Here is a 25,276-nt window from a genome sequence, read left to right as displayed (position 1 = left end):
ACAATTCCCAGCTGTCTATAACTCCAATTCTAGGGGCTCCGGCAACCTCTTCTGGTTTCTATGGGCACCAAGCACACATGTGGTACACAGACACACATGCAGTCAAAATACCCATACACATTAAATACTACATACATATACATACATACATACATACATACAGACAGACAGACAGACAGACAGGCACTGTGAACAATCAACAGAACTAAGGGAGAAACACAGAGAAAACCTGGAAGGGTATACACTATGAGTCTATTCACACAAACTTATTAATAAACAAAATTAAACTATTCAATAGGAAAGCACTAATAAATAGTAAAACCACAAATGTGCAAGGAAATTATTATTATTATCAGGGTGTAAAACAGAAGAATGGGTGGGAGGAAGTTCCAGAACAACTGAGATGACCTTTGCTTAGTAGTTATTTGTATCTCAGCCTTACACAATTAGTGTACTTTATCTATTCGATATATTGTAATAAAAGGTTTTTTTAAGTTTATTAAAGAAAACGTCTTGGTGGCAGCTGGCAGTGATGGGTTTATAGACGAACTATGACAGTACAAATGCCAGCTCAGGCAGGGCTGTGATTGGAGAACCAGCCAGCAGGAGTGCTATTTATCCAGTGTCCCCAGCACAGGACACAGAGCATTCTGGGTAGAGGTGAAAGGCCAGAGTCAGCAAGACACTTCCAAAGCAAGCTTCCCAAGGAGAATGGGCACCCAGGGAAAAGTAAGTGAATAACCTCTCTCAGCACTGGGCTGCTGCTTCTGCTGTGTCTTTGCACACTTGCTGAAGATGCTTGCTTCCCGGTTACACTAGAGGCACCGTGACTGAAGTCAACTAAGGTTAGGAGCAGTCCCCAAGCTAGAACTCTGCTCTAGAGAAGAACGACTCTGATTTGCCAAAGTGTCCAGGGCACTCCCACAGGATTTAAAGGGGATGGGGAGGAAATGAGTTACCCGTGCTCTGACATCCATCCATGCAGAGCGTAGTTAAGGCACGTGAACCGATGGGATGTAGATTCTGAAATGCTGTGTATATATGACTCCATGGAAGGACACGCCAAGGCTTTTCAATGTAAAGAGAAAGTGATAAACGTATATGTGGGGTTTTTTCCTCCATTACAAAATATCTTTTAATGAATATACACCACATTTGTGATATAAAAAATACCAATTTAAACCATAATTAAATATTGCCTAAAAATAATGGAGAATTTACAACAATAGTTATGTAGTGGTCAGGACAAGGGATTATAGATTTCCTTTCAACTTTCTTCCAATTTTACTTATGTTTGAAATTAAAAATGTAATTTTAGACTGAAAACATAATGTAAGAATTAATTATAAAATCTTAGGTGTTTAAGTTTTTTAATGCACTTTTACTCAATTCTTACAAAGAGAACATTTTTTATTTAACTTACAATCTACTAATAAACTGATTGTGTAAGCCTCACTTCCCAGATTTTTTACCATCTGGAGACCTTAGTTCATCATGTTAGTGGACTTAGGATGGGACTTTCTTCTCTAACAACTCCAGAGTGATAGGAATACCTGCTGGACCAAAGACTGGACCAAAGCCCACACTCTAAGTAGCAAACCAAAAACACACGTAACAACCTCAGCTCAGGTACTTCCGAGCTGATTACAAATGCCTTTGGCCATCTATCAAAATCTTAAGCCTTACAATTATATCTCCTTTGTTATGGAGATAAATGTGTAGGAATAGTATTAGGGTGAAATTTTATATATTTGTTTCTTCAAAATATAAAAATTACCATGGTTATAACATAGACATTAATTTAAGATCTCCTCTCCTGAAAATAATGTTAGTATATATGCAACTAGTTACAGATTCCTTTTTTCATGTAACTATGACATTGTCCATTTTTGCAAAAAAACAAAAACAAAAAAAAAAAACAAACTTGTTTTCTTTCTCGCTCTGTCCCTTCCTTCCCTCACCATCAGTCTCCACCTCTTTCCTTCCTCTCTCCTTCAGGTTATTAAATGCAAGGCAGCTGTTGCCTGGGAAACTGGCAGCCCCCTTTGCATTGAAGAAATTGAAGTGTCTCCTCCTAAGGCACACGAAGTTCGGATGCAGGTGAGTGGAGACTTTAGCTGGGCAATATAGACACGGCCTTGAATATAGAGTTTCCACTATGGGTGGCTATATTTTTAGATCCAGATTTTAAAAGAGGCAATATCATTCTTTTTTTTTTTTTACAGTGGGTTTGAAATCTAACTCAACTATCTTCACCTTGATACCAACCCTAAGTATTAGCAAAGTACCTTGTTTTGCATTAGAATTAGTTAGGTTTTCTTTTTATTCTCCAAATACTAATTATGGAGAAATGTTATTAAAAGGAAGAGAGATGTAGCCCAATGCAAAGGAGGTTGAGAACTTGGAGAGCCTCCCCAGGCAGGCCACATAGGCCATGGGTGCCAAGAGGAGGGATTAGGGATGGGTCAGTAGGGAAGTAGAGCAGAGCCATTAATGGCAAGCCCACAGTCATCCATGTTTCCCTGGACCTACCCATCGGGTTTGTGTGTGAGGATGCAGGAAGAAGTCTCATGGACAAATCTGAGGAATCACACTGGGACAAGTTGAAGAGTGGCTTGGTTTAAGTACAGAAGGTCTATTTCCTCTACTACAGCTCATGCAGTCTCCACACAGCAGAACGAGTCGTGTAGACCCATGTACTCATTGCTGCCTGGTGTCTAGTCTCTTGTCTCTTTTACTTTTGATTTTTGTCTCCTAGAGATGATATCCCCAACCCTGTGATTTCTTTTTCTAGAAACAATGAAAATTTGTAAATTAAATTGGATTCTAGGAAGAAAAGAATATAGCCTAGTACATTTTGTATGTCCTCTTTTCCCCCTCAAAATGTAATTTTTTTACTAAATTCTAGGATTGCTATAACAATTCAAGATAACATTGGACCTAAGAAAACACTGTAGAACCACAACTCAGGTCTGTCTTGCTTTGTAGGTAATAACCACGTGTGTGTGTCCTACTGACATCAACGCCACCAATCCTAAGAAGAAAGCTCTCTTCCCAGTAGTCCTTGGCCATGAGTGTGCAGGAATTGTAGAAAGCGTTGGGCCAGGAGTGACCAACCTCAAACCAGGTATTCCACCTTCTGATTTCAACGGAATAGACAGTCCTAGCCTTTTCCATGATAGCTCCTGACAACTCTCTTTGCTTTTTGTGTCATGACTGTGCTTTTTGGCTTTGCTTACAGAGTTCATCTTTCCCAAAGGGGCACCGACACAATCTGTCATGGTATAACAAGGAAGTAGAATATTTGCAAACAGAACAGCCCAATAAAGCCTAGAAATACAGCCACTTTATTTACATAAACAGAGATATTGTCCTATTTAGCAAAGCTCTGTGGTTAATGTACACTGAAGCTTCTGTGGTTCAGAATACTTCCTCCGTGTGAAATGGAAATTTATTTTACGGTTATGTAAAGAGTGAAAGCTTGCAGGAGGCTTAAGGGGAAAGCACCACACATGTCAGTGTTAGCTTAAGTGTTATTTTGGAAGTTCATAAGATAAAACCTGATATCCTGAAGCAAGCCAAAGGCTCATTATATTTTGTAACATATACAGTGTATACTGGTGTGGGGGCCTTGTCCGATCTGATGAGCTATATCAGCCCTGCATCCAAACGTGGGGGCATATTAGTATTCTTCATTCCAAGTATGAGCACAAAACCAGGTTGCTCCCTCAGAACCATGAAGCCTTGAAGGTATGACCAGTGGAAACCTTTCGTCCTGACTACCATTTACTGGCTGTATGACTGGGGCCACTTACAACGGTTTTTGTGATTGGACTTGTATTTCGCTTTTCTAAAATGGCAGATGTGAGAAGTCAAATAATAACATTAGCTAATGGTGCTGCCACACATGAACTGCTGATCACATGAGAATTATCACCACTTTGGTCATCAAAGAACCAAAGCCATTGTGGAGATGGACGAGGAGCTAGAACATGTAGGATTTAAAGGTGAATCTGAAAGGTACAACATGGGCAGTGAGTGTCCTAGCCTGGCATGTCCTACCTCCTCAGTCCTACAGTGGTGTTCTCAGTTCCAAACAGAGTGTTTGAAAAGACAGTAAAGAACAGTCACAGTCAGAGATTTAAGTGAGCAGATTCCCAGCTAGAACCCTGCACCTGTTAATACCAGTTCAGGCTACCTGGCTGCCTAGCAGATTAAAGAAGAAAAATTCACAATCTTCTATCTTACTGAAAGAAAATATTTTTGCTACTTATATATTCTTGTTGAATATAAAATGTATATACTATGAAAAAAAACTTTTTTCTACTGGTTTATCTGAGAGAAAGTTTCTGAGGGCTAGGAAGCAAGCCTGAGACTTTGCATAAAATAGGCAAGTTCTCTACCACAGATTTATAACCTAACTGTGCTTCTAGAAACTATAACTACATCTTAGGTACTACCTAACATGTGGCCTTTCTTTGTAGGTGACAAAGTAATCCCATTCTTTGCACCACAGTGCAAAAAGTGCAAGCTCTGTCTGAGTCCTCTCACAAACCTCTGTGGGAAACTCCGGTAAGCTCCCTCCACTGGGAATAAGAGGACCCGTAGACATGCATGTTGTGAACGCACTGGGCAGACGTAAATGGAGGGGAAAGATGAGAACCTTCCAGTTACTAATGCTACTTCCATGTGCATGTGTACTTCCACTGTTCCAAATACACATGGCAATTAAAACCCACAGGAGTGTCCTTCAGTGAAAAAACAGGTTGATCCACTATATTACAGTAACACAATAGACTACCATACAATAAAAATAGCTGGACTATTATATAATGTTAAATATATACAGTAGCCTAATCACACATGTTAAAGGAGAGGAACAAGATGCTAGAGGGCATAGTATATAGTATGCCACAAAAAGACAGTACCAGAGTTTACGGTTACATATGTATGTAACAAAGCAGAAACACATCACTGGAATGATAAATTCCAAGTTAAAATCACATCTACTTCTAGGGGAGTGAGAAAGAATATGGAAAGGCACATTAATTCACTCCAGGGCCATACAACTTCAGATCCTGAAAACAGATTTTTAACACAGACACTGGGGCTCAACAGGACGGATCTCAATCACCTCCGACTGATTTTATTGAAACCATGGAAAGATGTGTTTGTCCCAAATGCTGACTGAAGCTTGTTATTTAGTAAGTTAAAACCTGGGCTGATGGGCTCAGCAGTTAAAAGCAGTCACTACTCTTACAGAGGACTTGGATTCAGTTATCAGCACCTATGTAGGCTTGCAAAACTACCCGTAACTCCAGGTCCAAGAGATCCAGTGCCCTCTTCTGGCCTCTGTGAGCACCTACACATGTGGTGCATATAAACTCACCCACATACAGAATAAGCAAATCTTTTATTAAATAATAATAATAATAATAAGTTAAAGCCATATTACTTATATCTATCTATGCCTCTGTTTCTCCATCTACAAGAAGATACTAATGTCAGTTTTCAGGGTTGAATTAAAAGTATATTCTTCTGCAAGCCTTTAATGGAATGATAGGTTTAGACAATGGCCATGAATTCTAATAGCATAAAAAAAGAAATATTCAGATACAGTGACCCCCCCAGGTGAAAAAATGTGAAGTCTGAATCAGACATTTCATTAAAACTTTCAGATTTAAGAGGCAGTGCTGAAACAGAGAACCCAGATCTCGGGGGGGGGGGGTGCATTAACCTAGATCTCAGTAGAATGATTGGCAGCACTCATGAGGAGGGAAACTATGGGACTAGGGACTCCAGTCTTGGTAAATGCACTGTGCCAGCTTAAAGGAATCCTTGAGAAACACGTACAGAGATATTTCAGTACAGATGAAATAATTTGATATGGGAGAAGACGGTGGCAGGTGAAACTTGACTGACCAGAACTTGACAGTTACGGAAGCTGGAAGGTAAGTATATGGACGGCCACTGTACTGTTCAATTTTTAGTTTTATTTGAGCCTTCTATCAGAAAAAAAATGAATTAATAACATAGCCCTTTAAAGGGCTTCTGACATACAGAAAGCACTCAACAGAGGTGCGCTGGTATTGACACTAACATAACTCAGAAATACTATGTAAGGATGCAAAAATATCAAGTTATTTTCCCAACCTTTCCAGTAGATTCCATAAAACTTTCATGACAAATATATGACATCTGATATATATTCTTCATTGTGTGCTTCTCTTTCTCCAGAAACTTTAAATACCCCACTATTGATCAAGAGCTCATGGAAGACAGAACCAGCAGGTTTACCTGCAAAGGAAGATCAATTTACCATTTCATGGGAGTCAGTTCGTTCTCTCAGTACACTGTGGTTTCAGAAGCCAATCTTGCCAGAGTCGATGATGAGGCAGACTTGGAGAGAGTGTGTCTGATTGGATGTGGCTTCTCATCCGGCTACGGGGCTGCGATCAACAATGCCAAGGTACACTGTTAGATTCTAGGCTGTCTGCAAACACAGGTTACTCAGAGACAATGCTGTGTAAAGGAGTTAGGACTGTCTTCACACTGGCTGCGGTGCTTATTGTCACTATAGTTACCTAGGTCATTTATGACCCCTGTGATTTTCTTTTCATATGTTCCGCGGATTAAACCCCAGGCCTCGCACCTGCTAGGAAAGTACTATACCATTGAACTAGCTTAGCCTCTGTGATTTTATGTGCATTATTAGATGTCTCTAAATAATAATATTAACAGGTATGAGCATATTAAGTTAGATTGTGTACATAAAACACTGACTTAATAAGCTACAGCTTAATATAGCTGCCCCTGGTTTATATAAAGCCCATTTAAACATGACCTCTGAATATGAAAGCTCACCTGGGGACAACGGCAAGTGGAGAACCCCACCTATTTCCATTTAGTTACCCCGCTCTCTCCCTGATTCTGTAGATTATTCTCCCTCAATCAATAATAATTTACCAATTTCCCATCCCTTTGTGGTTTTAAGAGGGTATATTCTTGAAAGATGTGTTCCTGGGATCCTATTAGAATTTGAACACTCTTTTAAGGCTAACTAGGTTGCAGTCAAATAGACAAGATGGTAAAAATAAAAGATCGATCTCCTAGGCATCCCTGAAGCATTCCAAGGAAGAAGCCCCATCTCTCCCTGCTGACTTTACTCAACACATTAGATATATGTCAGTCTATTAGTCTATCCCTATGTCTCCCTCTCCCTCTCCCTCTCCCTCTCCCTCTCCCTGTATCACTCGCTCTCTCTCACTCTCTATCTCTATCTCCATCTCTATCTCATCTCTATCTCTCTCTCTATCTCTATCTCTATATATATATATATCTCTATCTCTCTCTCTCTCTCTATCTCTCTCTCTCTGTCTCTGTCTCTGTCTCTGTCTCTGTCTCTATCTCTTCTCTATCTCTATCTCTATCTCTATCTCTATCTCTATCTCTATCTATCTCTATCTATCAGTCTGGTCTACTGATCAAGTTTCAGGACAGTGGGACTATACAGAGAAACCCTGTCTCGAAAAGTGAGAGAGAGAGAAAGAGAAACAGAGACAGGAAGAGGTGGAAACAGATATACTGACAAAGAGAGACAGAGAGGGAGAGAGAGACAGAGAGAGAGACAGAGAGAGAGAGACAGAGAGAGAGAGAAATATAGATTCAGAAATATACATACCTCTGACTCAATTTCAATGGGGAAAAACAACTCCTTTGAGATTCTGTGGACTTTTAAATTGTTTTCTACCATCATTGAAGGGAAAGGTAAAATATGAGAATTTCTTCCACTTGGGCTGGCTCCTCTGAATTGATATGTGAATGGTGAATAGCCCTTGTGTAACTACAAATTTTGGTTGGAAAGCATCTGTCTTCACACTGGCAGGCTGTCACCACTGGATACATCAGAGTTTTATAACCAGCATTCTTTATTTACTTATTTATTTATTTACATGTGTAGGTCCTCATCTCAGCCTCCCTCATGAAAGAAAAAGCTAAGATCAGCAACTTTAAGTCACTCTGTACTTTTCCTGCCTGCAGGTCACTCCTGGTTCCACTTGTGCTGTCTTTGGCCTGGGGTGTGTAGGTCTTTCTGCTGTAATTGGATGTAAAATAGCAGGTGCTTCAAGAATCATAGCTATTGACATCAACAGTGAGAAGTTTCCAAAAGCCAAGGCGCTGGGAGCCACTGACTGCCTTAATCCTAGAGACCTAGACAAACCTGTCCAAGATGTCATCACTGAAATGACCAATGGAGGTGTGGATTTCTCCCTCGACTGTGCAGGAACAGCTGAGACCTTGGTACGTGTACTCTCTCCCCATCCCCAGTCCTTCATTCTTGCTTCTAATATGTTCTTTAATCACCAAATAATAAGAGGAAATGGGCCATGTTTATAGCAGTAAATGTCCTTCTTAATACTAATATTTTTCAAAGGCAGACAGAAAAGAACTGTCAGCTGTAGGCCACCACCCACCCCTCCACATGCTAACTTGCCATCAAAGCTCACTGATGTGGTTTCTATTGGTTTGTTTTACGTTAGTGTCATGAACTACCTGTGTTTGGGTGCTTATTAGGGAAAGAAGCTTATTTAGCTTACATTCTGAAAGATGAAAAACTCTACACAGCACAAGGCCATTTGGGTGACTCTCCCATCTGCATCACCCCACCTGAATGGGCTGATGGTGGGATAACCTGTGGTTCATTAAAGAGGCCTCTCTAAAGATCCCGCCAGTTATCAGCACGCAGAAGACACGCATGACTCCCTCAAAGGCATAGTCAGACCAAGTCTGAGTCACGGTGCTTTCCCCATGCGCAAGCTCTGCGCACTCAGGTCTCCAAGATGGCAGCCATACCACTTACTTGCACGTCTTCGCTCTTCTGAGATCCTTTCTTATGAAGAAAATAATAGTTTCCGATTTTTTTTTCATGATGGTACAAACTATTGCTAACAGATATTTTATTTTCGATTAGCCAGGGAACTTCCTCACTGTATCAAAAAGAAACAAAAGGCAATGAGGCACATGTTGCAGACAGGTCGTCTCTGTAGTCTCCACTTGTGCTGCCCAGTTTTTTACTTTGGTGAACAATACCTAGTTTGTATTTGCTGAAGATGCTAATTTTATTGTTTGTTTGTTTGTTTGTTGGGGGATGAAATGGTCTTAGTCCTCTGCCTTGATTCTTAGAGATCGTTAAACAGAGTAAAAGCTATTTAAAAAAAAAAAAAAAAAAAAAAGACTTCCTGGTTTCCTTCCCGGGGTCTTACCTGACTAGGGCATTCTCCAGAAGAGAATGGAGTCCAGGAAGAAAGCAAGCACAGGCCACACACAAACCGCCTGACAGCATCTAGCAGGTGTGAAAAGCTGGTAAACATCGTAAACAGCTGCTGCTGGGGACAGCAGCACTCAGGGCTTCTTACCCTGTGCTGTGCCCTGTGTTCTGAGCTTCCCATCATGCACCCTGCAGTGCCCCACATCCGGTTTTTTTTTTTCCCCGTTTTTCACTTCCCACAGCTCATTTTTACAGTGAAAAGCAGCTTATGTGCTATGGGGTCTGTGTGTGTTAGACGCAATTTGCCTTAATTAGTTTTTATTGCTGCGATGAAACACAATGACCAAACACAATGGGGAGGAATTTGTTTGGCTTACACTTCCAGATTGTAGTCCATCACTGAAGGAAGCCAGGACAGGAACTCAAACAAAATAAGAACCTGGAGGCAGGAACTCCAGGATGCTGAGGCCATGGAGGGGTGTTGCTTACTGGATTGTTCCCTATGGCTTGCTCAGCCTTTTTTCTTATAGAACCAAGACTATCAGCCCAAGGATGGCACCACTCACAGTGGGTTGGGCCCTCCCCTCATCAATCAATTGTAGAAAATGCCCTACAAGTCTTGCCTACAGCTGATCTTATGAAGGCATTTTCTTAATAGAGGTTCCCAGGTCTCGGATGATTTTAGCTTGTGTCAAGGTAAGATAAAACAGGCTGGAGAGATGGCCCAGTGGTTAAGAGCACTGAGTGCTCTTCCAAAGGTCCTAAGTTCAATTCCCAGCAACTACATGGTGGCTCACAACCATTACAGATGCCCTCTTCTTGTGGGTCTGAAGACAGCTGCAGTATACTCACACATATTAAATAAATTTTTAAAAATCATTTTAAAAAAAGATAACATAAAACTATACACCACAGACTTCTTGAAAGTTTCTGTTGTTTGCTATTATTTTGTTATTTTGTAGAGTATCAGTGCCTGAGCCACACTGATACTCACTGAGCACACAACTGAGCCAGAGCTCTGTGCCACAGTCTGGGGGGAATTTCACTGTTGCTTGTTGTTGTTGTTCTTTTTTCTTTTTTACAAATAAAAAACAGTGATATAAGTCAATTAATAGAGCATGTTAATTTTAACTTGTTACATTTTAACATGTTCTATTACTAGCTGACTTATGAGTATTTTAAATTATAAACCAGAATTACACTAGAATTCAGATGAAACAAGATAAATCTATCTCTCTTGAAAGATGAAATACTTAGACTTCAACCAAAAACTCCCATATCTAAAAAAAACAAACCCATGTTTGGGGATTATAAAACAACTTCTAATTATGGGTATAGATTTGATTTAAATTACCTCTAATTTTCTGAAGCAGTCTAAAGAACCTAACAGAAGAGTTCAAAAGTTATATAACGTTAGCAAGCTTCTAATGTCTTGCCAATTCAAACAAAAAACATTCTTTGTTTGAGACAGGGTCTCACTGTGTAGCCCCAATTTCATGGAACTCACTATGTGAACTAGATTGGCCTTGAACTCACAGAGATCTGCCTCCCTCTGCTTCTCAAGTATTGGGATTAAAATATGTACCAATATACGCAGCCAAAACTAATTCTTATGAAGAGTCCTCTCTCGTCTGAGTAAAATCCTGTATTTGTATACAATCCCCATTCAGACCAACTTACTGTCATAAAGCTTAACTGCTGAACTAGAGGGAAGGCCAGAAGTGCAAACACAGCAGCAGGAAAGGATGTTACAACCAGGTCATGGTTGTTTGTATTTTCTCATGTGTATGTGAAATGCTTACATGTTTGTATGCATGTTTGCATGTATGTGGGTGCATATACACGTGGAGGCCCACGGCTAAAGTCCAAGAGCCTTCTTCCATCATTCTCCTTAAGAACAATAGTGTTTAAAGACTTCCTGTAAGCAGCTACTTTAAAGTGAAAAGTGACACCCACAGACTCTTCTCCTCTCCATGGGTCTCTCTATATGGTATGTAAAGATAAAAATGTTCTGTGTCATATACAATACAGAGAAAATAAGACTGAAGATGGTATCATATGCTGTTAATCCCAGCACTTGGGCAACAGAAGCAGGCAGGACTTTACTCTTGTAAATTCAAGAGCAACCTGATCTAAATAGTGGGGTCCAGGACAGCCAGGGTTATATAAGGGTTAATTTCTCCATTTTACTTTCCAAGTTTTGTAGTTTAGAGGGGGGTGTGGTTCTGCTGTCACTGCTGGGTTTTGGGGGGTGTTGTTGTTGTCATTGTTTTGATTTAGTTTGGTTTTGTTGGTGGGGTTGTTTTGTTTTATCTTGTTTGGTGATTTGATGGTTTTGCTTTGGTTTGGTTTTGGTTTTGGTTTTGGTTTTAGAGTCTTACATACAGCTGTCCTGGAACTTGCAATCCTCCTGCCTCAGACTCCCAAGGGCAGGGATTATGGGTATGTACCACCATTTCCAGCATTGAGTTGATTTTCAAGTATTAGGAATTCTCAAAATAGGAAATAAACACACATTAAAATAAAAACTTCAAAGAATATTCTAATTTTCTAGAATGTGTCTCCTTCCAGGAAGAGAACAACTACATCTTCCTCCGTGCTGAGCAGTGTGGAGCCAACCAGGTCTATACCTGCCCTCTGTATCAGTCAAAATGTTTATGTTTGCCTTATGGTTTCTACACGGAATGACCTTCCACACTGAAACTTACATTTTCAATTCTTAGCATTTTTCCATCAGCCCCAGACTTAGAGTTCTCTGTCTCAGTCAATGATTTCCTTATGTCTAGGCAATTCTCCTGGGCTATTCTTCCACATATTGACTCAGCAGTTAAAGCTCAAACCCACAGCCTCACAATCTCAGCAAGTGCAGATATAGCAGACAGGATGCATCCTAACTGTTGGCTAAAATGTGTAGAGAAACAAAGCGTTATTTTCTAGTCTTACCCAGTTTTAAATAGCATTTCTCCCTCTTTATCCTCCTCTGAAATCTAAGTATTCAGTGTGTGCCTCATTTTACAGGCTCTACAGAATCACTTACTGGCTCTCTCTTCATACTTTTCAATATTTTCATCATAAGTCCCTGGAATTTCTCATATTTTAGTAAATGTTTGTGACCGATTGCCAAACCAGTACCGATTCTTCTTACCTCTATGGTCTTGTTTCCCAGCATCCATGCTACACACTGAAGTTTCACCCAAACGATGGTGTTTGTACAGAGTAAGATGTGTCCCATTTCCTTTCAATATCTTTTCCATGAACCAAGAATGATTTTGTACGTTTTACACAAAACAGTTCACTGAATGTTGTGATAATATACTGAACTTGAGCCTATTTATAACTGGCAACATGGTACAAACAGTTTCCGGAGCACTGTATATAGTCACGCTAGAGTTCATGTCTTTTGTTTGACATTTCAGAAAGCAGCTGTGGACTGCACTGTAATAGGCTGGGGGTCGTGCACTGTGGTCGCAGCAAAGGTTGATGACATGAATATACCCACCGTGGACATTATATTGGGCCGTTCTGTGAATGGAACATTCTTTGGTGGTCAGTTTCTTTCTCCATAGTTTTTAATTTTCTTCGCTATAATATGAAATTATAAAATTATCAAATTTTGAAACAAAAATAATTTGTATAAACATTGAGTATACAAAAACTAATCCAGTATTTGAAAAGTCAATGCAGTTTATATGGAAGTATGACTATAATTTACAAACGGAAATTCAATATAAGTGGCTGAGCTTAGTGGTACAAGCCTATAACCCTAGCTCTCAAGAGGATGAGGCAGATAGATCCTAAGTTTGAGACAAGTCTTCATAGAGTAAATTCAAGGCCTACCTGAGCTGCATAACAAGAACCATCTCAAAAGAAAAGGAAAAAATAATTCAAGTGGTATTGAAATGAGCCAATCGACTGAGAGTAACAAAAGGGAAAATTTGGTCTAATTAAGATAATTTCTTAGATAGCATGGATAATACCCTTGAATTTTCCTTATAAAGAAAAACCTTTTTTTTTTTTTTTTGAAGATGGCTTCTCTGTGTAGCCCTGGCTGTTTTGGAACTCACACTGTAGGCCAGGCTGGCCTCAAACCTAGAGATCTTCCTGCCTCTGCCTCCCAAATGCTAGGATTAAAGGAATGTACCACCATTACCTGGCAAAGAAAAACATTTACATATAATAAATCCATAAAATTAAGGATAGAGTAAAGCTTGGTGTATATAAAGCAACCCAAATCTGACCTAATAATTTCACCTCTTCAATAATCACACTTAACTAGATTTAAGTAAACAAAGCAAAGACATTAAACTAAAGGGGGACCAGCAGGAGGCGGGACAGGTGACAAGAGAGATTATTCATGGAGAGTAGATATTAACAAAGTATATTATGCACATGTATAAATGCCATAAAAATGTCTTTAAAGGAGAAAAATTAAGGCCGGGCGGTGGTGGCACACGCCTTTAATCCCAGCACTTGGGAGGCAGAGGCAGGCGGATTTCTGAGTTCGAGGCCAGCCTGGTCTACCAAGTGAGTTCCAGGACAGCCAGAACTACACAGAGAAACCCTGTCTTGAAAAACCAAAAAAAAAAAAAAAAAATAAAAAAAAAAAAGGAGAAAAATTAAACTACATCTGTATGTAAAATGGCATGCCTTTCTTTATATGACACTGTGGCCAAATTACAGGTTGGAAAAGTGTAGACTCTGTCCCAAACCTGGTTACTGACTACAAGAATAAGAAATTCGATCTGGACTTACTGGTGACCCATGCCCTACCTTTCGACAAAATCAATGACGCAATTGACCTGATGAACCAAGGAAAAAGGTAAACTGCAAAGTTGATAACTCAGTGCACTAGAAATCCTTTATGATTTTTTGTTTATGACTTTTTATCTACGTGTTATCTGTGTGTGTTTATGTGCACCATGAGCAGGTAGGTGCCTAAGGACGCCATGACAGGATGTCAGACCCCCTGGAAGTAGAACCACAGGCACTTGTGAGCCATCCGATGTGGGTGATGGAGACTGAACCTGGGTCCTCTACAAGGGCATTAAATGCTCCTAACCAGTGAGCCATCTTTCTAACCCCAACCTTTATGGTTTTTATTTATTCTAAGGACCAACCAGGTATCTCTTGAAAAAAAGAAAAGCTTCCATTTTCGCAATACACAGTGTTATATACTGTGCAGTATATAGTAATGGCATAAGCTGATTGATGAATTCTCTCTCACAAACAATTTTTAACTCAGGCCAGTTAGTCCTTAGAAGAAAAGATTTCTATAGTATAATGGTAGGTTCCCCGGTCCAGTGTACCCACATCTAGAATTGTCTTCTGTGGTTTGACAAAGAGCATTTGTGGTCAGAGCACTGTGCAACTGCTGAGCTATGAGCAGAATGGCAGGAATCGGGTACACACAAGCACTGCAACTCTGTCCTGCCTTGTCCTGGGGCTCCTGTTAGAACGAGCCATTTACTCAACCGTTTTAGCTGTACTGTGCATCTCAGGATGTGTTTCTAGGTATTAATTTATATCAGTCCTTAAAATGAGGGCTTCCTAGAGGCTAGGGACTATGTAAGACTGGGATTAATTATTTTAGCTAAATTACAGCTTTTATTAATAGAAGCAAAAAGTGAACATCAAGAATAATAGTATTTAGAAGAGAAAAACTTAAAAGACATGACAAGAACGAGGAAGGGTAAATAAAGCTGAGGAGACCAAATGACAGTCAACGTGATAAGAGTTGGAAACGGAGAATAAATGTCACCGAAAATGAAAATTCCTACTTTCCCCCAGTCTATTAACACTGTCACAAATATTATTAATATCACGGATGGAGAAAGAGGACAAAATAGAAGACATGATTCTTAACAGCTTGGGCTTCTACTAAAGGAAGGAGTGGAGCAAGAAGGGGGATGCAGTGAAGACAGTGAAAGAGCATTGTATACATGCCTTAAAATATCACAATGAACCCCATGATTGCATATAAATAGCACATGCTAATTTTTAAAAGATGTCTCTAAAGAAAGACTGGATCAAACTCTGAAGCGAAAAGGAAAACAACCTGTGGACTTTGGATGAAATGTTGAGATAAATAGTATTTATTGTTGTATTTCTTTTATCAGCATCCGGACAATCCTGACCTTTTGAAGATGCCAGGAGCAACTTGGAATGTTATCTGATTGGATCCGAGCCTGTCTGGATGACTTATTACTTCACATGACGAGCCAAAGAAAGCTATGAGTTTAAGTGTGGATTTGCACGTTGTATCAACACAAATTAACTATAAATTATATATTTCCTCTTTTCGCTTGCTGCTACTTAGGGTTTGGTGGGATTTTTGTTTTGGGGAATTTTATACATGAGCACTGTACTTACATGGTTTCTATCCCACTGTCTCCCTCTCCAGCTCCTCTCACTTCCCTTCCCCTAACTCTCAAATTCATGACCTCTCTTCTTCCTCGGTTACATACATATATGCACACAGATGTATATACAGATGGAAACTTCTGAGTCCATCTGGTATTATTCATGTTCTGTATGACTGACTGCCTAACCAATTGGGATTGGATAACCTATGGGGTGACTCCTTCCTGGGGAAGACTGGTCTTCCTCTGTTAATAGCCATTAATTGCCTGTAGGTCTTCATCTAGGGGTGTGCCTTATGAGAGTTCCCTGTTCACACTGGAATCTCAATGGGTGTTGTCACTGTCCAAGTCTTGTATAAGAGACCATGTCATAAAGATTCCATGGATGCAGCTCCCTGTAATTAATATATAAAAGACATTGTCTGGAAGCAGATTTCTTGTTTTGAGTGAATTTTTTCAAAAGTGTTTTTTTTTATATTCATCTTCTCCCTAATCAATACAATGCTTAACTAAAGATTGAGATACTATTTTTAAAAATTGCATATAAGCAATGCAGTTTTCAATAAGTAAAATACAAGAATGTCTACATTCTGACAGCTAGTTCCTTTCCCTACATGCTCTCATTCACTGATGAATGCTGCTTTTTGAAAGGGTAGATGCAGCACAAACTGATTTTCTAGAGTATCTGACCATTGTACCAGACTAGAACTTGATTCCCTCCAAAGGGGAAAACCCAAAACTATGGTTTGCAGGGCAATGTACTGTCTGTTGTAGAGAACTGTCCTGATCTCTATTTGCTAATGCTTTAGTCAAAAGATGAAAATTTTAATGCACATATACCATTGACCTTCTTTGGGATATTAAATCTGCTATCAAAATATGTATTCCCCCACATAACAAGGCACAGGTTTTATTTCTAAAGGCTGGTTTTGTGGGTCTAACATTAGTGACAATATGCATCCATTCCAGTAGTAGTGGGCCAACACTTAAGTTTAGAAGGCAGTCTAATCACAGTACTACGACACATTTGTCTGAAAAGCACAAAGAGTTTTCACGTAGTCACTATGTGTCTTTGGTACCTTTGGTTTCCAAATGCTACCATAGCACCCTCTGCTGTCGCTTTCAATTTTCCATTTCCTAGATGCCATTTTCACTGAAAGAACTCAGAAAGAATAGCAATTTCTATTGACATCAATGCCGTCATTATAAAGGGTCCCTTCCTATGTATTATGTAATGTGATTCTCAAACACTTTCTGCCCCTGAAGATAGGGCCGTGTTCCTAACCTGAGCACATTACAGAGAGCAGGCCCTCCAGCCACTCAACCCCCTGTGAATTGTACAAGGCAGACTTTACTAAGTGCATGAGCCTTGTTACAGGGCATACACACTATCCTCCCAGCTGCTTTATGAGGATGGTGCATCTACAGGCTAAACAGTTTTTCTTGTTTTTGGTTTTGATGATTGATGTTTGGTTGGATTTTGATTTGATTTGCTTTGCTTTTGTAACTCTGTTTAAAAATGTAGACCATGCTGGTCTGGACCTCACAGAGACCCACCAGCCTCTGTCTCCTGAGTGCTACAATTAAACATCTGAGTTGCCAACCCCAGCCCATGTACCTGTAACAGACTCCTATAAGCAACTGCAATAAAGACATTGGTTCACCAAACTGACGCTTTGTCTCTTAATGCTCCATCTGGGATAAAGAGAAGACTCTCAATAGTAACCAGTAAAAGTCATGCAGCTATCCCTCTGTCTATTTCTGTCAATCAAAAGCAATCTACAGATTCAACGCTATCCCCACCAAAATTCCAATATAATTCTATACAGACCTTAAAAGGATAATCCACAGATTCATATGGAAACACAAAAACCAAGGATAGCAAAACAATACTGAACAATAAAAGAATAACTAAAGGTGTCACCATTTCTGATTTCAATGTGCACTATAAAGCTATAGTAATAAAACCAGCATGGTAATGGCATAAAAACAGACTCCTTGATCAACAGAATCAAACTCAAGAGCCGGACATAAATTCACACATCTATGGACATCTGACTTTTTATAAAGAAATCAGAAATAGACACTGAAAAAAAGATAGCGTCTTCAAAAAATGGTTCTGGGCAACTGGATGGTTGCATGCAGAAGATTCCACACTGACCCATACTTATTACCCTGCACAAACTCAACGCCAAATCAAAAAGTTCAACATAAAATCAGATACACTGAACCTGATAGAAAAGAAAGTGTGGGATGGCTTTGAACTCATTAGTACAGAAAAAGAATTTCTGAACAGAACACCATTAATGTAGGTACTAAGAACAACAATTAATACATGGGATCTCATGAAACTGAAAAGCTTGTGTAAGGTAAAGGACACTGTCATCAGGACAAAGCAGCAGCCTACAGAATGGGGAACAGTTTTTATCAATTCCATACCCAATACAGGACTAATATGCAAATATATAAAGAACTCAAGTAACTATATATAACAAAAAAAAACAAATAACACAATTAAAATGGGTACAGATCTAAACAGAGAATTCTAAATAAAGAAAACAAAACTCAAATGCCTGAGAAACCCTTAAGGAAATCAGCATCCTAGTCATGATTCTCATGCTGCAACCCTTTAATACAGTTCTTCACGTTGTGGTGACCCAGAACCATAAAACTATTTTCAGTGCTACTTCATAATTGTAATTTTGCTACTGTCATGAATTATAATGTAAATATCTGATATACAGAATATCTGATATTCGACCCCCAAAGGGTTCACAACCCACAGACTGAGAACCACTGAACTTAGTCATCAAGGAAATACAAATCAAAACTACTCCGAAATTTGATCTTACACTTATCAAAATGGCCGAGATCAACAAAACAAATGACAGCTCATGCTGCTGAGAATGAGGAGTAAAAGAACACTCAACCATTACTGGTGGGAGTCTAAATTTGTACAGCTACTTTGGAAATAAGTATGGCAGTTCCTCAGGAGACTGAAAATAGATCTACCTCAAGATTCAGCTATATCACTCTTAGACAAATATCCAAAGGACCCTTCAGCCTACTACAAAGATACTTGTCCAACAATGTTTATTGCTGTTCTATTCATAATAGCTAGAAACTTGAAACAACCTAGATGTCCATCAACTGAATAGATAAAGATGTTCCATTGTATGGTTTTAGCTTCTTTGTCAAAGTTCAAGTGTCTGTAGGTGTGTTGGTTTATTTCTGGATCTTCTATTCCATTGATCAACCCGTTTTATGTCAATACCATCTGGTTTTTATTACTATTGCTCTCTAGTATACTTGAAATCAGGGAGGGTGATATCTCCAGAAGTTCTTTTATTCTACACAACTGTTTCAGCCATCCTGGGTTTTTTTTTTTTTATTTTTCCATATGAATTGAGATCAAGGGGATACAAATTAGAAAGGAAGAAGTCAAAGTATCGCTATTTGCAGATGACAGATAGTATACATAAGTGACTCTAATTGAGAATTGGTTTTTCAAGGTCTGTAAAGAATTGTGTTGGAATTTTGATGGGAATTGCATTGTGTCTGTATATTGCTTTTGGTAAGATGGCCATCTTATGATATGAATTTCTTTCTTCAGAGACTTGAAGTTCTTGTCATCATATCTTTCACCTGCTTAGTTAGAAATACAAAAAGATATTTTATATTGTTTGTGGCTATTGCAAAGGATTTTGTTTCCCTGATTTCTTTCTCAGCCCGTGTATCATTTGTGTTCTGATTTTTTTTTTTTTAGTTTATTTTGCATCCAGACACTTTGCTGAAGGTGTTTATCAACTGTGGGAGTTCTTTGTTAGAGTTTTTGGGGTCACTTACATATACTATATCAACTGCAAATAGCAATACTTTGACTTCTCCCTTTCTAATTTGTATTCCCTTGATCTCCTTTAGTTCTCCTAATGCTCTAGCTAGAATTTCAAGTACTATATTGGATAGGTATGAAGAGAGTGGGAAGCCTTGTCTTGTCACTGATTTTAGTGGAATTGATTCGAGTTTCTCTCCATTTAATTTAATATTGGCTGTCAGCTTGCTGTATATTGCCTCTATTGTGTTTAGGTATGCACCTATCCCTCATCTCTCCAAGGCTTTTAACATGAACGGGGTGTTACATTTTGTCAAAGACTTTTTCAGTATCTAATGAGATGACCATGTGGTTTTGTTTCCGTTCAGTTTGTTTATATGGTGGATTACATTGATGGATTTCTCATATATCAAACCATTCCTGCATCCCTAGGATGAAGCCTACTTGATCATGGTAGATAATGTCTCAGATGTGTTCTTGGATTTGGCTTGCCAGTATTTGATTGAAAATTTTTGCATCAGTGTTTATAAGGAAAAAAGTCTGAAATTCTCTTTCCTTGTTGAGCCTTTGTGTGGTATAAATATCAGGGTGACTGTGGCCGCATAGAATGACTTTGACTATGTTCCTTCTGTTTCTATTTTATGGAGTAGTTTTAGGAATATTAGTATTAGCTATTCTTTGAAAGTCTGGTAGAATTCTGTGCTTAAAACCATCTGGTCCTGGGCTTTGTTTTGTTTTCTGATTCTATTTCCTTAGGAGTTATAGGACTATTTAAATAGTTTACCTGATCTTGATTTAACTTTGGTAAGTGGTATCTGTCAAAAAATCATCTATTTCATATAGATTTCCCAATTTTGTGAAGTACAGACTTTTGAAGTAAGACCTAATGATCCCCTCTGTCTGTTGTTATGTTTCCCTTTTCATTTCTGATTTTGTTGACTTGAATACTGTCTCTCTGGCTTTAGTTAGTTGGTTAAGGGCTTGTCTATCTTGTTGACTTTCCCAAAGAACCAGCTCTTGGATTTGTTTGATTCTTTGTACTCTTCTCTGTTTCTAATTTATTGATTTCAGCCCTGAGTTTGATTATTTCCTGCCATCTATTCCTCATAAGTGTGTTTGCTTCTTTTTGTTCTAGAGCTTCCAAGTGTGCTTTTAAATTGCTAGTATGAGAACTCTCTAATTTCTTTATGGAGGCACTTAGTCCTATGAGCTTTCCTCTTAACACTGCTCTCACTGTGTCCCACAAGTTTTGGTATGTTGTATTGAGATATGCCCTTCCTCCCAACCCCCATGTACTATAGCCATTTTGTTCCATGCCTGCCAGCTATCTCATATTGTTGCTGTAATATGCCTGCCAGTCATTGACACAGAAAAATAACTTGACTCAGAGCAAGGTCATGCTGATCACATATCTTGTTATGTTCTACAAAACTTTCTGTAGGGCCCATTGAGTTAAAGGTCAATATGAACTGTTATGTCTAAAATGCTGGTTGTGCCTCAGATGGACCTGGCAGGGGAAGGGGATGGGAGGAGTCTAACCTGATGTTCCTGGGGCCCCATAGTCCTCCTTGGGAAGGCAGGAAAAGCCGAGTGCCAGACAATGGAAGTCAGGGGACAATGTGCAGCTTACCTCTACTGGCTGTGCCCCAGATGAACAATTGCTTCAGGTGGACAATTTTTTTTTTTTAAAGACTGGGTTTCTCTGTGTAGCCCTAGTTGTCCTAGAACTTTCTCTGTAGACCAGGTTGGCCTTGAACTAAGAGATCCACCTGCCTCTGCCTGCCCTGTGCTGGAATTAAAGGTATGCACCTCCAGCCTGGCAGGTGTTAAGTCTTCAATAAGCAAACTGTAATCCATGTAACCACAGAAGTTAGGTATAGAGTAAGAAACTAGGGGGGAAGAGATGGATCTCCCAGGGAAGGGAAGTTATGGATGGATGGGGGACAAGGGGATACACAGATGGGTGAATCGTGTGGGGAGTGGGAGGAAATATTGGTAAGGGAGGAAATACAGGGAGGGATATCTAAAACTAAGGCCATTTGAGAGGTTGTATGGAAACCCACTACAGTAGAAGCTTCCTAAAATATATACATATACGAAGATGAGCTAAATAAAATCACCAAATAACAGAGGAAACAGATGCCCAACTGAATATCTCTCATCATCAAATGAAGTACCAGAAGTGAGCTACATCATAGTTGAGTTGTTGGCAAAGGAGTCCACGGGATCCACAAGACAACCTAAGCTTTTGGTTGACCTTCATAACACTGTTCAGGTGGCTGAGAGCCTGACACCAGATAGCCCAGGTACCGAGGGGAAAACTAAATATGACTTCTTCGCTGAAGAAACATAGTCACACCATAACTGATAACAACACTGTGCTACATTCAAAAATGAGTGCCTTGCTCAGCCATCATCAAAGAAGCTTCTCCCTGCAGTAGATGAGAACAAACACAGTCCCACAGCTGGGCAATGTCCAGAGAGGAAGAGACCGGAACACTTCTAAATGAATGTTTCCATCAAAACCCTCCCTCGGAGCTCAGGGAAGCCCATGGAAGAGGAGGCAGAAAGATTGTAAGAGCCAGATGAGATGGACAACATAAAAGAAACGAGGCCCTCTAAACACACGACTGAAGCACATACAAACTGACACAGACTGAGGGTCCCAGCCCTGAGAGGGCAAGTGGACACAAGCTCCCACCCCCAACCCAGAAGCTATCTCTAATTGCTAACTACTCACAAATGAAAAATTACTTCAGCCCAACGAAGTTACACTGGGGACATAAAGCACTATTAAGTACAGGTGCCATCATGCCCAGCAGTAGATGGCTAACAGGGTTCTCATGCCACACCTGCCATCTTCTGGGTCTGCTTTTGATGCTTGCCATGTTCAGTCAAAGTTCGGTCTGCCTTTCTGCATGCCTTGCAATTTTTTTTTTTTTATTAAAAGACAGATATAAATTACTGTGTAAAAAGGGAAAACATTCTACAGTTTTTAATTTCTTTATTTTATCTGAGTCTTTAGGTGAGCTTATAAACTTTAGTTATCCCTGGGTGTATTTATTTATTTATTTATTTTAATTCTCAGCCCCTTAAAAGGTACAGGCTGCTAGAGCTAGAGAGGACTGAAGCTGACCTATCCCCCTTCTCCTCCACTGGATGAGCACAGGGAAAACCCATGCTGAGTTAAGCCCTGAAAAAAAAACATTTTTGAGGGCAAGCCTCCTTAAAAACAGAAATGTTTACATTTCTACTCCCTCTAGAACAGTGGTCTCAAGCTCCCTGATGCTACAACCATTGAATACAGCTCCTCATATTGTGGTGACCCCAACCATAAAATTATCTCACTGCTACTTCATAACTATAATTTGGCTGTTAAGAATCATAATGTAAATATCTCATATGCAAGATACCTGATATTCAATCCCTATGAAAGAGTCATTCAACCCCTAGAAGTGTCATGACCCACAAGTTGACAAGCACCGCTCTAAAGGAAACAGTAAGAAAAATTTTCTCTTTCCTTCCCTGAAAAATCCTGACAATAAAATTCTCAAAGTATGAGAAACTTCCCTCCACTCCACATGCCTGCACACTCCATGGTTTACAAATGTCAGACTAAACTACAAAGAACCTCCAGCAATATGGCAATCAGACTTCATTTCTGGCCCTAGTATTGCTTCTCACAGTGACAAGTTTCTAATGTGACGAATTGTGACTCTCTGTATTCCTGTCTCTCATTTGGGGGCAGCAGTTCTCAATGCGTGATTTCACTTCTGTAAGAATTGTGAGTTCCTCAACTTGTCCAACTCCTTACTGGAGTATAACTTACAATATTCATACGTGGTGGTTTAAATAAAAAAATGGTTTGTATATTTGAATGTTTAAGCACCAGAGACCGGAAACATTTGAAAGGATTAGAAGACATAACCTTATTAGAGGAAGTATATCACGGGGAATAAATAGACTTTGAGGTTTCAAAAGCCCAGCCCAGGCCCAGAAACATTTTCCTCCCTCCCTCCCTCCCTTCCCTACCCCTCCCTCTTTGTGGATGTAGTTTTCAGCTATTTCTCCAATACAGTAAGTACATGGTTAACACCATGCTCTCTGCCCCGATGATAACGGTCTAACTGTCTGATACTGTAAGTAAGCCCCCAAGTAAATGCCTTCGTTGTTAAGAGTTGTCTTAACCATGGTGTCTTTTCACAGCAGTAAACCAACGACTAAGAGGTGTCTTCTTGTCAAAGCAGCAATCAGAAGTCCTACTGAACTTTTGTTGTGTGTTGGTTTAAAGAGAGAGGTCCAGGGGCTGGTGAGATGGCTCAGTGGTTAAGAGCACTGACTGCTCTTCTAGAGGTCGTGAGTTCAAATCCCAGCAACCACATGGTGGCTCACAACCATCTGCAATGAGATCTGATGCCCTCATATGGGTGTCTGAAGACAGCGACAGTGTACTTACATATAATAAATAATAAATAATAAAAAAAAAAAAGAGAGGTCCAAACAAAACTGCAAAGTTGAAATAATGAACCTCCAAGGGGGAGGGGCAATCTCGACAGAACTCGAATTTTATCCCTATCTTTGCCCTTAAGTGTTTAGAGTAACGACATTGGATTGCTAACCCATCTGACTCAAAATAGATCTGAGAGGGGAGGAAATGCATTGGTCAATATATATTTTAGAAAGACTGCGAAGAGGGGGAGTTAATTTAGAAGTGTGTTAGAGATTCTGGCATCTGGCATCAACGAAATCAGGTAAGAGCGTTCTGGAACATATAAAATGAGAGCCGGAACTAAACTACCACCAGTGAGCAGAGAGTTATAAGATGCAAGAGAGAAAAGGCTTGATGACAACGAATGCAGGGACCAAGGGAGACGGAGAAGCTGTGACTCTCCGGTTTCTGACTGGGGCAAGTAGACGGACTGTATTAACACAGAGATATGGAGAAAAGTCTCTTTAAGAAGAAAAATACAAGATCAAATAAGTTGAGTTTTAGCCACGATGAGATACCCTAATACACACATCAGCTTGGTGCTACAAGCCTGGGTTAAGGAAAGCCACCCTGATTGGAGACAGACTCTGGTGGTCGTCCTATAATTATTATATAAGTTAAAAGCCAGGGTGTGAGTTAGTGTGAAGTGAGGGAAGGACTTGGAACAGTACCGTGGAGAATGACATCCCTTAAGGTGTGTCCCTCAGGAAATAAGCCTTGAAAAAGAGAGAAAATGCAGTGTTTTAGTAGGGACATTTCAAAACAAGCAGCATTTGGGATTACATCAGCAAATGCAGCACCCTCGGTCTCTGCAGTTGGTCTACTCTTAAAAGGCGTCCATTCTGCTCCCTCGTTCCCTTCCTGCAAGCTTCTCTCCGTGTCCTATGGCCCCTGAAATCCCAGGACCCCGTCGTAAGCTGCTGGAATCCGAGCTCGGGCTGTTTTTAGGATGAGCCCCTCTCCTTCTAGTGTTCCTTCAAAGCCCTTGGGGGCAGCAGAGTTAACTCATCCTGGACCTAGACGCGCAAACCACAAGGAGGCTGCATTAGCTCACTAGCGCACGCGGGACAAGAGGGAGGGGGACCGCCGACAGGGACACGCGGGAAGCGTAGCTTGTTCTACACGTGCTTTCCAGTTACCACCCGTTATACTTCTCTCACGTCTAACTTACAAAGACGGCACTAAAATTAGACAAGGAAATACCACAGAGATGCTTTGCAGAGACTCGGTCAAACCAGCCCGGAATAAAGAGCCTCACCGCCCCAGAACAAAACCTACAGCCTCTCCGGAAACTGAGCGCAGGAGCCAAAACCCAGGCCCCGCCCTTC

General features: G+C 40.0%; 1 protein-coding gene across 2 annotated transcripts; it reads left to right on the top strand.

Annotated features, from left to right (window-relative positions):
- The first annotated feature begins 628 nt into the window (after positions 1-628).
- Positions 629-17,299, top strand: Adh4 (alcohol dehydrogenase 4 (class II), pi polypeptide). Of its 2 annotated transcripts, none has more exons than XM_028760473.1 (9): positions 629-729; positions 1,999-2,100; positions 2,989-3,127; positions 4,485-4,572; positions 6,238-6,469; positions 8,041-8,301; positions 12,685-12,814; positions 13,949-14,087; positions 15,385-17,299. In XM_028760473.1, exons 1-9 carry the CDS (start codon positions 712-714, stop codon positions 15,407-15,409), a joined length of 1,134 nt encoding a protein of 377 aa, XP_028616306.1. In that variant the 5' UTR covers positions 629-711; the 3' UTR covers positions 15,410-17,299. The 2 variants fall into 2 exon arrangements, with proteins under 2 accessions (XP_028616306.1, XP_028616307.1); XM_028760474.1 differs by lacking the exon at positions 629-729 and adding an exon at positions 736-845.
- The last annotated feature ends 7,977 nt before the right edge of the window (positions 17,300-25,276 follow it).

The sequence above is a fragment of the Grammomys surdaster genome, unplaced genomic scaffold, assembly GCF_004785775.1.
Source record: "Grammomys surdaster isolate TR1022 unplaced genomic scaffold, NIH_TR_1.0 126531, whole genome shotgun sequence".
In the NCBI taxonomy this organism is placed as follows: domain Eukaryota; kingdom Metazoa; phylum Chordata; class Mammalia; order Rodentia; family Muridae; genus Grammomys; species Grammomys surdaster.
The sequence above is the reverse complement of the archived record's forward strand: the minus strand, read 5'-3'. Positions and strand labels throughout refer to the sequence as shown.

Excerpts from the sequence above, each read along its gene's own strand:
- Adh4 (XM_028760473.1), top strand. Across the intron at positions 3,128-4,484 it reads AGTGACCAACCTCAAACCAG|GTGACAAAGTAATCCCATTC; the intron begins GTATTCCACCTT and ends CTTTCTTTGTAG. Across the intron at positions 6,470-8,040 it reads CTGCGATCAACAATGCCAAG|GTCACTCCTGGTTCCACTTG; the intron begins GTACACTGTTAG and ends TCCTGCCTGCAG.